The sequence below is a fragment of the Amblyomma maculatum genome, chromosome 10 (assembly GCF_055883805.1).
Source record: "Amblyomma maculatum isolate TAMU_Amacu chromosome 10, ASM5588380v1, whole genome shotgun sequence".
Lineage (NCBI taxonomy): Eukaryota > Metazoa > Arthropoda > Arachnida > Ixodida > Ixodidae > Amblyomma > Amblyomma maculatum.
In genome coordinates this window covers 136,872,751-136,889,088 of record NC_139353.1, presented here as the reverse complement: position 1 = coordinate 136,889,088, position 16,338 = coordinate 136,872,751, and the positions used below count along the sequence as shown (strand labels likewise).

The window sequence follows — 16,338 nt, the reverse complement described above, 5'->3', positions numbered from 1 at the left end:
TGTGCATGTCAGGGACTCGAATGTGATTGGACTTCGACCAAAAGAAAAATTCCCTAACTATAGTTAGGAAATTTTTCTTTTCGGTACCGGGTACCTATAGGTACTCGGGGAACAAAAATTTGATAAAACGAGAGCCCCAGTTCTCTCGTCCAATGTTCAAGTGCCTGCAGCCCGACGTCTGGCTCGGCTATTCACTACCCGTGGATCCGCTACTACAGCAGGCTCAGCGCAACAGTGGCTCGCGGTATTACTCATCCTTAAAAAGGCATCGTCGCGATGCTTCCAAAATAAACAGAGAAGAAATTTTAAACGTCAGCGGTTCTTTAGCGCATGCGCTATCTCTGGGCGCACACGTTGCCGATCGTTTGCTGTCGGGAATGTAATTTTCCACTTGTCCGATGCGGTGAAGGACTTCGTATGGCCTAAAGTATCGGCGTAACAATTTTTCACTTAGTCTGCGACGGCGAATCGGCGTCCAAACCCAGCATTCGTCTACCGTACTCTGCGTCGCGTCGTCGTAAATTGTAGCGTCGGGGCGTTGCTGGTCCTTAATGCGCAGCCGGGCGAGACGTCGAGCTTCCTCTGCGCTCTGAAGGTAGGCGGCGACGTCGAGGTTGTCCTCGTCTGGGTCATGCGGAAGCATTACGTCGAAGACCCAGAATGGGGTCACCCTGGTTGTCTCCTAACCGGCAGTATATCATAGGCGAAAACCATGTAGGGCAGTATGACGTGTCATGTCTTATGCTCGGCGTTGACGTACTTACATGGCAAGCATGTCTGCGACAGTCTTCTACAGACGCTGCGTTGGTGTGCGCATGGATGGTTGATCCGAGTGTGGTTCAAAATGGCTTGCTTGAGCTCCGCCATAAGTGATGTTGTTCTGTACGCATGATGAGCACTTCAGGAGCGCCTCGTCGCAAAAAGATGCGTTCAACGAGAAACTTCGCGACTTCTGTTTGCCGCGCCATTGAAAAGGGCTCTTGTTTCGGCGTAGCTAGCGTGCCATGTAGTCGGTTGCAACGATGGTCCGCTTGTTTGCCGCCGATAAAGCTGGGGAGGGGCCGATGAGATACATATCCCTACCTTTTGTAAGGGTTTATTCGGAGGTAGTAGGGTGTTCACGAGCCCAGCAGGTCCTAAGGGCGTCCTACATCGCTAATACTCACCGCACGTTTTGACGTAATGGGGAGACGTCGGCAGCTAACCGCGGCCAATAATGTTTCTCATGGAGGTTCGGACGTCCGACGGAAATCCGGTTATGTTCGACATACTACAGCGGACATCCATCGGACGTCCGACAGACTTCGGGAGGCGAATATTCGGACGTTTCCAGGAATTTGCTTGCAGGGCCCACTACTATGTGTAAAAACTTGCCAACAACATTTGTGTAAAGCACCGCAAGCATGTGCCATGGAAGTCTCAGTCACATACTAGTGCTCAGTGCCTTTGTCGCGAGAGTAAAGCAGACAACAGAATATGCAACAGGTTCAAAATTCCCGTTGTCTCCATTACTTTAACACAACAAAGCACTGAACAACAGTGTACAATTAAAACTTCGATACAAGAGGCACATATGCTAGCTGAGCTTTACATAAACGCACCATCTTTGAAAACATGCGAAGTGCATAAGCATACTAGCATGCGTGGTTATAAAAACAGTATTTTCGATTCTTTCTAGGCTTTATTTCAAAAACTGCATAGTCTACACTAAAAAAAAAATATCCATGTTAAACCTGCATGCAAAAAGAGACGGAATGGCATGGTAATATATAGCTCGGCCAACTGGAGTATTAAGAATCTACTTGAATAATTTTTTGAAATATTCTTGACCGTGACAGCTCTACCCTTGGGGGGGGGGGGGGGGGATGAAGGAGGAAAATGTAGTTATTGAAAGCTAATATTTGGGAACAATAGTGAAGAGATAGTAGAGTCCTCTGCGGGATTCCGGGAGCCGCTACTATCCTGCGCACTCGCTCGATAAGCTGTTGCTGGTATTGTAGGTCCGTGCTGGAAAGAGCAGGTTGGACTCCTCCTGCAAAAGAGGAGAAAATGAAATTCAAGTTATCTGTGCTGAACTTTGATTAGATATCTCCAAGGGCAACTGCCAGTTTCCCTCAATTGCTTTTTCCAGATGGCACTGTACGCATGCATCTTTATTCAGAACGGTCATATACTATATAGAAAGATCCTATAACTGCAGCAAAACCTATGCAGAATACCAAAAGATACAAATGTAGTTTAACCAGAACCTGGCATTCAGTATTTTAATGCTTCTATGTCGTCTTGTTCAACATGCCACTCTGACCACACATAGCATGATATAAATATTGTGAGCCTTCCATGGATCTTCTTTCATCTGTACATGCCATGATCTTTTTCTTTCATCTGTACATATTGTTACGGACGACATCAAGGAAGAAAAAGCGGGCAGTGGCGCGGACAGGAGCGCTCGCGCTAGGCCCTGCAACATTTTCTATAAAACGTCATCTCACTGTCATCGACCATCTCTCTGTCCTCTGTTCTTCTGTTTTCATCGGATTGCCGTATCGTAACAATACCATCGTCATCGTCCCGCGGCGCCGGCTCCGGCGCACTCCTGGGTTCGCCTTCGGTACGGTGCCTTCGGATTAAAATGCTAGACAAGGTTGCCGTCACGACCTTGCCGTCTCGACCTGGCCTTCTTTCGCAATATTTGCTGCTATGTGTCCTCAGCAATGCCCAAGACAGGAGTGCACATGCAGTGGAACTAGGCATAAACGATACTGTATATTAACATAAAGCACTGCCAGAGCATTGCAGTATTACACAGGTATGCATTATAGTGGCAGAAACTTGCATTTTGAGTGGCTTAACATGCAAATTTCCATTCATTGTTCCAGCTCTGAAAAGAAAGGATCAATAATAACATCATTTAATATTATCAGCTTTTTATTCTGTAAACTGCGCAACGTTTCGCTGGTTTTCATGTACCCTTCCCGAAGACACTCCCTGGGTGTGTGAGAGGTATATCGACAGCAACAGCTAGGCTAGCGAAAGCGTCTCCGAGCAGCTGTGACGACGTACCGTATAGGTTAGTGTAACTGATAGTATGTAAGCGGCAGCATCAGAATAGAGATAGATATTTAACATGTGGCTAAAGCCCAATGTGGAAGCATAGCCCGCCGCAGTGATTGTGCAGTTTTCATGCTTCTACAACACAAGTTATTTGTTTACCCACAGTGCTGTATGTGACATTACGATGGAAAGGCTTATAGTTATACAAAACACGAAAAGAAAGCTGACAACCATACGCTCCTGATGTATTACTGGCAGTATACAGCATGAATGTTAGTTACTGAAATATGGTTGCATAATTTTGGCAACCAGCTGTGGATGCATGCCATGGATTTCTCAACTGCGCACTGCAAATTAAAAAAAAAGAAATTATGGTCTGTATAAATGCTGCCAGCTGTTCACAAGAACCACTGTACCTTATTTAAAGGGGAGGGTAGTGGGGGCCGAATTAACTGTCCCTGTCCAAGTGTTATGTTCGTGGTTGGTTTAAAGAAACAAGGCGTTTGCGAACACAAGAAACTATTTATTAGAACTTTACTCGAGCGGTGCGAGCTGGCGGCCGCTCATCGGCGCGGTCCGAATTCTCCCTCCAGACACGGCTGGCCGGTAGACGGCCCATATTTTGCCCTTATGTAATATCTGGGACAAAAGTGTGTGGACCACGCAAACTGCTATCACTTTCGCATCGACCAGGGGTCTCGGACCATCTTTGTCGATGTGAAAGTTGAACATTAGTTCTTTCATGTGTGCTAGAGAAATAAGGTCACAATTCGTTTACATCGCGATTCTAGTCCAAAATCTCCAGACATACAATCCAGAGACTTTTGCCCCCATAGTGTAAGCCACCACTTGGGTAAGAGAATAGTAATAAGTGCATAAAAGACCTGAGTGCTCTGTGCAACAGCTATAAATATGGTACTGACATTAGATTACTGCCTTAAGGCAGGGCCTAGGGCATTACAAATACAAGAGCTAGTGTCCGCTGGGCCTCATTTGAAGGGGGAAAAGGGGGGGGGGGGGCAATAGGAAGCTACCTCAACAGATAGTACTACATGTTTTTTATATCAAGCCTCAGCATTAAAGATATCACAGTTTTGTGGAAGATTTGGGAGCCCTTTGCTGCTTTCTTGCAGGATTAGACAGAAAAGCTCACCATCTTCAGAAAGGCATGTTATATAGAATGAAAATCATTAAAGCAATGAAAAGAACACATCAGATAACGCTACCATGTTCTCTAAGTGCAAAGTCTACCACTCCAAGTCATATAAATATGTGTACATCTACGTCAACTAGACAGAAACAGTGCAGAACGAACTAATAATTCGGTGTCTGGAAACTCTACTATAAGGGGATGAGGCTACGGTTATTAGTACCATTTTGGCTTTAAACTACAAACCATACCTGTTGTAAGCTTAAAATCCCAAGGTTCACACCTGTCCCACCCACAGCAAGAGGCGAAGAGGCAGACAACGTGAAGCTGCAGTTCCTGGTCCCTCCATGTACTCTCATGCCAAGTCACTTAGCCTCAATGCACGGCTGTGCACCGTAGTAAATAGGCAAATGACGTTAAGCAGCAGCTCCTGGTCCCTCTACGCATCAGCCACTTTGCCTCGATGCGCGTCTATTCACCGGAGCAAAGAGGCAGATGACGTGAAGCTGCAGCTGCTGGTCCTTCTACGCAAAAGCCACTTCGCCTTGATGCACTGCTGTGACGGATGCAATGGCATTTCACAAAGTGCATGCCACGCATTCCCACATTCAAGCTAAGAGTGGACGACCGCGGCGGGCACAGTATGTTGACAAACTACTCCAATTACCCTGTTCTCAATTTGTAGTTCGAAGCCGTGAACACGGCGATGCCATATTAGTTTTTGAAACGAAAAAAAAAAATCGTTTTCTAAAGCTCTTCGTCGCTAGCAGACACGATTTTTTCATTGCGAAACCGAAACTGCAGCGCAAGAGACTCGCAGGAAGCTTGGTGTAGAAGCGGCATCCGGTGATGAGCTGTAGTGGGATTCTAAGCACGATCATTGAAAAAGAACAAATGAAAAGACGTTTTTCTAATCTGGCCACAAGGTTTCCCTCTAACCTGAGAACTGAAAGCTGTGTCGACGTTAACGTGTTGAATGCCTTCCAGCTACAAGAGCCGTACATTTCCGCGCCATCAACAGGAAAGGTGCCAGAGGGCAACATCGGCGCGCCGAAACCCATTTGTACGCGAGGAAAGGTATCCGAACGAGCGCCATAAGGAACAATAGTAGCTACGGAACAAATTGGCCCTTGACTGCCGTTGCTAACTGGATTTCGTAGGCGAGATAAGTTAAATTGGTTCACAGGAAGGGAAAGGCGCAGTAACTGTCACACTTGCTCTGTGGACACCCGAACCGCGCCGTAAGGGAAGGGAGGAAGGTGGGAATGATTGGAGAAGTTTTTATGCGCGTTTAATGAACTGTGTTTCGGCGGTCCCATCCATACCTGCTCCAATGGGATCGCAAAGCTGATCAGAGCGTTTTTAAATTTACGTTTGCATTGCGTCCAGTTGCTTTTAAAACGTTTTGTTTTCTTTATTTCATTTCTAGTGTCCAAGGGCTCTGTGACAAACCTCTTAGAGGAGGCTTAGGAGTACGTCTGAGGTAGGGGCTTTGGCTGTAGCCTCTGTTGTTGTGGTTTGGGTAGACGTCATCCTTGAGCTAGCTACTCAGGCTTCGAAGGAGATTGTAGAGGAATCTGAGGAAAACTGTGAGCTAGTATATACTGCGCCTTTCCTCATATACTTTCAAAAGTTCATAGAAACCTGCCGTGGTGATGCAGTGGTTAAGGCGCTCGACTACTGTGCCCAAGGATGCGGGATCCCGTCAGCGGCGGCTGCTTTTCGATGGAGGCGAAAAGCAAGGCGGCCATGTGCTGTGCGATGCCAGTCCACGTTACAGAACCACAGGTGGTCGAAACTTATGGAGCCCTGCACTACGGCATCTCTCAGTATAATAATAATTGTTCTCAAGAAGAGAAAGGCGCATTGTCTGTCACATTTGTTTCTGTGGACACCTGAACCCCCGTCGTATAGGGAAGAGCGGAATATGGGTGTCAAAGTGGAAAGAGAGAAAGAGGTGCCGTATGTGGTGCGCTTTGGATTAATTTCGATCACTTTGGGAGGAGTAGGGGAGTAGATGGTAGCTGCTCTTGGACTGGTAGGTCGGGGGCTGGCCTGCCACCGGTGGTTGTACCTGTTGTAGGCCGTCATTGCAACCGCTTCGGGGGCGGACGATGGCCGTTGCGACGCGCGTCTTTCTCTCTTCTTTTTCTTTCCCTTCTATTTTCTTCTGTCCGCACGAGGCAGCGGAGGTGGCTCAGCTACAGAGCCAGTAGCAGGCCGGCGCAGTTTCTTTTCCTTCGTCCTACAGTCGCTACACGCACAGCACACAGACGCCTATCCGCTTCGCCTCCATCGAAACGTAGCCGTCAGCGGTCGAGATCGAACCCGGGAACTCCGGCATAGTAGTCGGGCGAACGTAACTTAATATAACAATTGTTTGAATTCCGAAGCTAATCAATAGATGCAAATTAACCTAGCGAAGTGAGTGGTTAATGGCTAGTTCAGAGGCATGGACGAGACGATGACTCAGCTTTTGAAACGAAAAAAGGAGCCTTGCAGAGCAGTCAGATGCTTTTCCCAGCAGAAAATCGAAACTGAACGCATTAGACGCCCAGGAAGCTCGGTGAAACGCTGATATTGTGTTGCCATGACAACGGCGGCCGATTCGGACCGCGTGGGTGCTATTGTGGCACTTCAGTCAAGGACGCTATTTTTCTTTGGCGGTCGGTTCGAGGGGGACAGCCATTGGCAACTTGTACTTATTAATGTGCAAGCAGGCTCATGTCACACCATGCAAATTGGCCTCCTTGGACACCTAAAATTTTGCCTAGTCTGAATTTGACCAAAATTGCCTTCTAACCTGGGGACCTTCCAATTTTGTGTGGGTAATCCACAAAAATATGACCTCCTGGACTCCTGAAATTTCATTTCGTCATAGTTTAGTCTAAATTGGTGTCCAACCTAATTTGACTATGACCGGCTCATTGGTGCCTCCCAGATTTTGGGTGGCCCTACCTCAATATTTCTCGTGCTTACGCATTCTCTGCGCGTGGGCAGCTGCGTGCACGTTTGGAATTTTGTACTGACTGACCAGTGTTCACAATAGCACGGCAGAGTAGGCAGTTCGAATTTTGGCGCCGTAGTTGCTGCAAGTATGTTGTTGCTCATGCAGATTTTTATTTATTTATTTACTTCTTGCGGAGCGCGCGGCCCCACCGCGGCCGCGCCGCACGGCGAGGCGCGATATATTACTTTGACGCCTGCGCATTTGCTGAGTTGCCACAATAGAAGAACCAATTGAGACGCACATGAGTTGGGTACTCAATAAAATATGCGGAAGTGCGGCGTGAGAGTAGTACGCGACAAAAGCAGGAATAATCGAGCCAGCAGTGGCCAGCGCGAAAGCGGTCGGCGATGATCTACAGCTGATGTCCGTTGTGACGCTCCAGCGGTTGATCGTTCACGTCATCGCGATCTCGCCGCAGGTTCCGCGCTTCGTGTGCGCGATAAAATTACTTTAACACTTTCATGTCCACAATCACGAACTCTGTACCGGCATCGCATTCCGCGCTGACGTCGAGGTGAAACTCGCGTTGGATTGCGGACTTTCCCGACAGAACGGACTTCCGCCCCAGAGTAGTACGCGGCGGCGGCGTCAACTCAGCGTACCGTGATTCGGGATGCAATTCGCGCTGTAATTTGAACCCGCGGTGTCATCTGGCAGCGTGATTGATGTTCTCTGCACATCTAACAAGTCTGGCGCCGGCTATAACTCAGGGCCTGACGGCACGCTCGTGGTCGGAGTCTTCTGGCTTTTGTTCCACGCCCGTTTCTTATAGCTTCCAAAAAAGCTCGTTGTGTGCGCGGTGTTACAATCTACTGTTCTCCGGCATCTAGATCGCAAGGAAAAACTCTGCTAAAAGATGTGCACCGAGCAACACGAGCGCAAACGGAGACGCGCACGAAGCGGCGACCACGGCGGCAAATGCAAAACAGCAAGAAAAATAAAATGACGCGCCAATAACGCCAGCCAATGGGAGACGCAGAACGGCGCTTAAAAGCGCGCCGCGTGAGAGCTAATCGGAGACCATAAACGGCCTTCGGAAAGCGGGCGCGCGAAAAGTCTTCGTATATTTTCCGCATGATGTGGGCATGTCAAATTTTTAAGAATTTTCGCTACTGCAAGTCTTCAACTAATTCTATTTTCCAGCTGATTGCAAATTTATCAAAAATCTGAAAAATTGCAACTTAGATGCAGTTTCCTTTAATGGCCGCGGGCGCCGCCACTATTATACACGTAGGCACAGCTGGTTTCCAATGAGAGCGCGCTAAGAGAAGCGCACTTTCCCTTGAGACTGGCCGTGACCTAGGGTGCCTCGCATCACCTAGGGTGCCTCGATGCGAGGCACCCTATATACACCGAAATTTTGACCAATCAAAACCGCTGTTTTTTGATACATGGAAGCCTATAGACAAGCGTCAGCCCGTGACGTCAGCGGAGATGCGGTGGCGCTGGCGACAGCAGTGACTTTCGTGGTGTAGGCAAAAGCGCGGGCCGTCTGCATCGGATGCGCGGCGATTGCTGTGTTTTCGGGCATAATTCCCAATATTTCTACGAGCTGTGGTGCGGTTGATTGCGCCACGAGGCACGAAAAGCAAAATGGCACTTGTTTTAACATGTTTCTTCCGGTAGAATAAAGATGAGATGGGCAGCGGCATTGAGCGCGATAAGTAGACTCTTCGGTGACGGATTGCTTTCGCGGCTAACAAATATATGCGTTGCAGTTCTTCACCGAAACTAGATCAGTTCGTTTGCAACCCTTAATTATCATGATTGCTTTTTGGCGGCACGACGAATAGCGCAAGAACAAACGCCTGCAGCTCGTGCCCATTTTGATATGCTATTAAGTTGTAAGAAGTTCAGACGCGATATATTCCGTGTGCGTATGATCCCGCAGGGAAGCTGCACTGTGAGTTCTATTCACTTGCAGTGCTGCCCGTGCATATGTTCACACAGAAAGGACACAAACGCTGCTGTGAAGGTAATTGCAATTACTTTGAGCGCGGTCACTCCAGTACGATATTGCTGGCTATAACAGGCCCGGACCTGTAAAGTATAGCTTTTCTCTGTTTGTACTTTCACGAGTTTCAACCAGTCTCTTCATCACCGGTTCTATAGTAAACATTGTTATGATCCGGGCAGTCCCGCAGCATTATTTCTCATTTCTAAATTTCATTTTTGGAGGTCATTATAAGATCCTGACGAACGAATTAAATGTCCACGTACAATCTAGCTCTGATCGAGCAGGATAATTAAGTATATACGGTACATGGAGTTCAATGTCCCAAAGAGGAATCGACTATGAGGGATGCAAAATAAGCAGAATAAGATGATGCGCATTTGAATAAAAAAAATTCCATTTATATTAAAAAAAGCTCAGCAGATCACGCAAATTTCGCTGCAAGTGATCGTGGAGAACGTTTCATCTGCACTCATGCGTCTCTCCTATAGAGCAAAGAGAACAAAATTAGAGCTTTCGTACTGGCATTCATGTACATAATAACCTGTGAATGACCTTGCTACATCTGTAAGATTAGATAGACGTCAACGTCTTTTTTGTCGGGCAGGCGAAAACAAGTTGGCAGTGCACTTTGCCAACACGTTAAAAAGATCTAAAAGATTGAGTTCTTCTTTTTAGATACGAAATTCTATGACTTAAGTTGCCGGTAAAGTGAGCTAGAAATGTGATTTCTAGTTTACTATATATAGCTGCCGATAATATTGTTCTTTAAAGTGAGTGCTTGAAGCAACAGAAAGGCAGTCAATAGATTCGTCATATGAAAAACACACTTCCAGTCATTCATATTGTCGTCCTCCTTGCATGCGCTAGGAATAGGCCTGGGAGTTGAACAGGGTTAACTATTAGTCTTTCTTATACATTGCGCTTTCTCGTTTTTATTTAACTTAATCACTCACGGCCGTCGCCTACGTACCGCAGCCGCGCGCTGTTGAGGCCACGGAGAAGGAAGCCAATGCAGCGCTCTTCGCCAAGTAATTCTAGCTGTAATCGGCTGATAATGTGCGGAAATACTCTCCAGGCATAAACCAAGCTATTTATACGTATAAGCGAAGCTTACGTGTCCATATATTCGCACGCGCGAACTGGTTTCGAAGACAGCGTCGCTTTGCGTAGTGTAGGCACGCCGCGCTTTTGCCTACACCCCATGTCGCTGCCGATCGCAGCGCCACCTTTGTTTACAAACATGACGCTTGTCTATAGGAAATTTCACAACTGGTAGTATCAAGGAGCTCTGCTGAGGCTGGCATCAGTGCGCCCTTAATTTTCAGTAAACTTTTTACCTGCCATTAACACTAATAAATAGCTTTTTGTTGGGAATTATTTGTCTATGCTCGTTATGATCAGCAGCTACGTTTTTGAATCTTTTCACACTTCAGGGAATTTGACCTCAAATAATCAGGGAAAACATGAAAAAGTCGGTGATTTTGAAAACAGTGGTTTGCTAGACACCCTGTATTAACAACAAGCCTGTGCTAATAAACAAGTTAATTACTAAGGTGTCGTTAATTATCTGTGTAATTAGAAAAATGTCTGGAGTAAATTACATCTGCCGCTGCTGAGAGTTTGTTCCTGAATATATTAATGCGACAGCCTTAAAGGTCCCATTCTGCACAAATAATATACGTTGGCATTGTGAGCGAAAAATGACGACCTTTGGCGGGTGGTAGTTTCTAGTATAGGTCATGTGGCTGGACAGTGGTCGGCGGGTTGTGCGATGTCACGAGACTACGTGACGTGGCCGAGATATCATGAGCTGCCAACTTGGGCAGCTCTCTTGAGATGAGAGTTTGATATGGGAGCCGAGACATCCGGGACCTTTGGATCGCAAGTCACACACGTTACCGCTATAGGCCACGCTGGCACATTCGTACGGCCTTTATGTCGGGCGATCTTCCACACACATAAGGTGGTAGCTTAAGCTGTATATTATGAGCATGTGTGGGCTAATAAAGGCACAAATTAAGATATTAGAGGTTACAAGCCGCAGGCGGGAGCCTGTCACTTAATACCCTCAATGGCTATTTTAAAGAGTGTAAACAGCCAACATTTTATTGCTGGTTTCATATTTTATTATGATGCGTAAGCCATTGCTGCACACGCATCACATCGTCCTGTTTGCCTACAACCGCTAAATATTTTATAATCGAATACTATTTTTATTTGTTTCATTTTTGGTTTAAACAGCCGAACGGTGGCAATGACATCAGAGTCTAGGTAATGTGAGGAATGAAAAAACTGCGATATATTGTTACGTTGCGACAAGCCAGACAACGGCACAACACGGTGACAGAGTGAAGGATGATTTAATCGCTGGCCTAGCGCAAGGGCTCCTCTCGTGCCACTGCCGATCTTCTTCTACGCAACACTTCCCGGGGTCACCGAGTGATCGTCCCGATCGTTTCGTTGAAGTCGATGGTGACGTGGTGGTGAAGGTGTTCAAGAAAAGATAGAAGAGAATGATGCGCTTGCCACCACGATGACGAGCACGTGCTTGGGTGATTCGCCTCCCCTAGAGCTCTTCAGCCGCCACCAAAGCATCCATGGGACCGATGGCTCGAGGTCGCGTTGGGTGGCTGGGTGGGGCGGGGGTTGCGTGTTCTTGTCTTTCGATTCTTCGGGTCTGTCGGGCATTTGCTCTGGTCTGGTCTATGGTCAGTTCATGTGTGCGCCTTGTCTTCAGATTCGGGCTGGGGGCCGGTAGTTGGCCGGGTTTGGGCAGGAAGGGCTGGGGCGAAGCTGCGCGGTGCTATCCCAAGGCTCTCGGTCGATGGTCCTGGCGTAAGGATGGCGTCCATGCTCTAAGGCGAGGATGGGGTGACAACATGGTGACAGGGTGAAGGATGATTTAATCACTGGCCTAGCGCGAGGGCTCCTCTCGTGCCACTGCCAATCTTCTTCTTTGTAACAATATAAACGTTCCTTCAGCGTTTTAATTCACTACAACACTAATAGCAGCCTACCTAAAGAATAAGAATCACGAGTTAGTAAGCAATTTTTATACTGTGGGTTTTTTATTCTGTCACGTGGCCCAGAGTTCACTTTGACGTCAGAAACGCGGCTGATTTAGCATTGGTAGTCGAAAACCACGTGGTGACAAATGCATAATAATGTCTTACGCATCATTCATGAAGAAATGCAACGAATATTTGATGTCTATCGTGTTTCTAATGTGATTAAATAAATGAAGGCTCACTGTCCTTTTAGGATGGTACTGAATTACTGCTGTTGAGGGTATGTGGCGTAATCTTCAGTAGTTTTCCTTCTATGACGTTAGTGAATTATGGCACAGTAATTAACTAACATTATTATTAGCTTCTGGAAAGATGTATTGGAAAGCAGGAGACAGATATATGTTTAAAACAAGGTGTCGCCCATTTCCACTTGTCCGGAAAGGAAGCCCACGAATCGGCATCAGGTAGCAGTTGCATTGCTGCGGCCACTGCAAGCACAAATCTGCTTGGGAAAGCCGCAGTGCATCAGTGGTTAAGATGGTGGCGTTGGAGAACATTTATCGACAGATACAAATACAGGGTTATGGATAAGCTGATCCTGAGGGGGCCAGCCCGCACAAGCACTAGCTGAAGGTCCCTAGTTCGGGACTCCAGTGTCGTTTGCTTCCGCCCGGGCTCACCTGACTTAGGCCCATTATGTGCTCTGGTCAGAGCAGCCAAACAGAGTTGCTTGCCATTCCTTTCTGGTTGGGTTAGGGTGAGGGAGGATAGCGGGATTGGAGGGGCATCCCCATGCCATGTGGTAGATGTCCCAGGACATCGCCCCACAGTACGAGCAACGGCTAAAGAAAGCAGGGTCAAAATGTTTTAGAGCTGCCGGGCACAGCAATGTGTTGGTATAGAGGTGGATTAAGACCTCATCCGCCTTAAGGCCTTTTACGTAGGCGGGGGAAAGGCTGTAGCCAAATTGCTAGTAGTTGATATCTTTGGCAGAAAGTTAGGTGGGCGGATGAGATTAAGAAGTTCGCAGGGGTCAAGTGAATGCAGCTAGCACAGAACCGGGTTAAGTGGAGAAATATGGGAGAGGCCTTCGCCCTGCAGTGGGTATAATCAGGCTGATGATGATGATGATGATATCTTTGGATTAGGATCAGCATCCTAGTCGGAAGGGGAGGAGGGAACTTTCCGGGGACAGAGCGTTGGATTAGGATCAGCATCCTAGTCGGAAGGGGAGGAGGGAACTTTCCGGGGACAGAGCGTGCGCGGGCAGCAGCGTCAGCAGCCTTGCTCCCAGCCAGCCGCTGGCCAGCAGGAGTCCAAATATTAATATCTGTAAGCGGGGTCCCCAATGCAGGAGCTATTTTGATGGATTCAATAGGCTGCATAAGGGGTCCAGCCCTGTTCGACATTCTGACAGGCCCCTCGTGAGTCAGAAATAATATATTTCGAATCGGAAGCAGCCAATGTATGACGACATCCTGCGCATGAGTTATGTTGCAGGCCCTGAGACTGTTAAATACCGTTGTCTGTTTTCACCTCGTGGACTGCGGCCGTGTACCGGTAATCCCTCATGATGTGGGCAGGAGGCATCCACATAATAAGCGCCGGGTTTGGAACCATAATTGCGGACCAAAGCTTTCGCCCACGCCAGGTGCTGGCCGTCATGGTCTTCGTGTGTCTTTTTGGCAGAAACAGGGCGCACTTGGAGGGTGCTTCTCTGCGTATATATCAGAGAGAAATTCTAAATCTTCTTTGAAATCAATGTTTTTTTTGCAAAAGTGTCCTTTTGACAACTGATGAGAACTAGTTGTGTACGTGCCTTGCATTTTCACTTGTGCATGTTCTCTGCACCAAATATTTGCTGATGTGGCAGTGTGTGTTGTGCAGAGGATGCCTTGGACAAAGTGCCAGTGATTGTGGCCGACGTGGCGGACGAGGACTCCCTGCTGGCCATGGCGAAGCAGACTCGTCTTGTGCTCAACACTGTCGGACCGGTCAGTATGGAGTTTGACATTTGTAGCCAATGTCTATCGGCAGTCTCTGATGGCTATATAAATGCACAAGCTCGACATGCTTTGAAATCTTGGGGGAAAAAAAAAAGAAAACACGGGTCCCGCCTTTTTTGTTTAAAAAAGAAAAAATGGAAAACAGGGATGGAGCATGGAACGCCGTTTTATAAATCAAGCGCATTTATTCGTAACATAGTTTTTTTAAATGAATAACTTTATTTCCGCACGAAACGGAGAGGCTAAAAGCCTTTTTAAGAAGAGTGAGTGACAAAGGCGTTATGTTTGCTTCACGTAACCTCCCGTGCTCTGAATCCATTTGACGTCACAGCCTTCGTTGAAACCATGATGCAAAAAGTGGAAAAGTGCCGTGAGCACCGCTTTGTGCTGTATGTAACAAATGTATTGTGCATTGATCATAACTATTAAGTACAAACCAAACGATATGTGTACAGAGGTTGTGCGTACCATGACTTCTAGTCTGTCAAAACTTGTGGACAACTTATGTGCTTCGCGGCACATAGGCAGTGTCGTAATTTTTTTCTAGAGTTGGAGCACCTGTTGCTGTAGCAATCGCTTGGGTGGCATTGTTGCTGCAACGTGCCTATTTTATTCAATATTTTAGGTGACAGAGTAAAGGCCTCGTGTCGCAGGAAACCCAGCGCCTGCATTGCTGCGGTTGTAACGCGAAAATCGTAACTGTGATGCGTTCGTCGTTTGTGTAGCGTTCAGTGTGATGTGATATCATTTCTCTCTCCACTTAGCATCCATCTACTAATTGAATTGGAGGTCAGTTTGCGATAGAAATTCGAGGCAACGACATATGTACAGCCTTTTTCAAAAGTAGCCCCGTCGTGGGGCCACAGTGGCCAGGGCGCTCGACTATTGTGCCCAAGGATGCGAGATCGAATCCCAGACACGGCGGCTGCTTTTTGATGGAGATAGCGATTTCATCGCGGTGCAGATGGACGGACAAAATAAGGCAGAGCATTTAGCGGGCAGATATGTTCCTCCAATGATTTTGCACGGGGATAATTGGACCAACCCTTAAGGGGCTGGTTTTCACAAGCACTAGGTGGGGTCCCTAATACGGGACCCCAGTGGCGTCGGCCACCGCCCGGCCGCGCTCGACCAAGGCCTTTGGGCGCCTGTAGGTCAGATCAGCCGAGCAGGGTCGCCTCCCAGTGCTTTTGGGTGGGGTTGGGGTTAGGAAGTATTTGATTAAGCATTGTTATTTGTTGTGCTTGGTTAAACTTTATTGCACATCCATGGTACCACGAGGCGAGCAAGCGCCGCCGGCTCAGCACATCTAGAGGGGTAACTGAGTAATTTCTCCTACCTGATGATCTTTGACATCGCTGTGCGATGTCAGTGCACATTTAAGATCCCTAGATGATCGAAATTGCTTCGTAGCCCTCCACTACGGCACATCTTACCCTCTTTTCGCTTTCACTCCTGCCTTTCTCCTCTCCCCTACTGTGCGGTTCAGGTGTCCACGAAAGAAGTGCGACAGATACTGCGCCTTTCCTTTCCTGTGAACCAACTAATTCGCACCTGCAGCTGGAAGGGGCAGTGAGTCACGTGGTGTGACATCACGGATACACTTCTGCTTCTAATGACGGAGGTCCTGGCCCCCGTCCCCTAGGTTTGCGTGCTGTGTGCGAATAGTAGTGGGCCTCTTTATCTGGTGGAACAATAAGTCGTTATCAATCAATCTGCTGCTCAACCGCGAGGCGGGCAAGCGGCGAAGGCTGTGTGCTTAGCGCCTTCAGCAGGGAGGCGCGGCGAGTCACTTGATATGACATCACGGACACAAATCTGCTGCGCCGCTTGGTGGTCAAATGTTCGGCACCAAATGACCTTCAGGTTTGGCATGGGAGAAGTGTATCTTTGTGCTGTAAAAATCATTCTGTTTCTGTGTCCTCGTTCGAGGGCCATTTGAATCTTCAGAAGTCGCTGCTCGCTTCTAATTATGCAACACACTCTTGACCTTTATAACGTGCACTGGCATACCTCATAATGCGCGCGCGCCTTTTGCGAACCTTGGAAGGCACCTGTGTCCTGTGCGGTATGCCAAGAGTTCCCTCCACTGGAGCACAAGGCTGAAATACATGCGGCGTTTTTTTTTTCCCCACAATTTTCGTGCGTCAAAA

At 47.6% G+C, this 16,338-nt stretch overlaps 1 protein-coding gene across 1 annotated transcript in view; it reads left to right on the top strand.

Moving 5' to 3' along the window:
- LOC146177523 (saccharopine dehydrogenase-like oxidoreductase) overlaps positions 1-16,338 on the top strand; it is a 76,530-nt gene that overhangs the window by 14,336 nt on the left and 45,856 nt on the right. Inside the window, exon 2 of the mRNA XM_084580494.1 lies at positions 14,067-14,173. Within this exon, the coding sequence (XP_084436620.1) occupies positions 14,067-14,173 (107 nt within the window). The remainder of the gene's footprint in view (positions 1-14,066; positions 14,174-16,338) is intronic.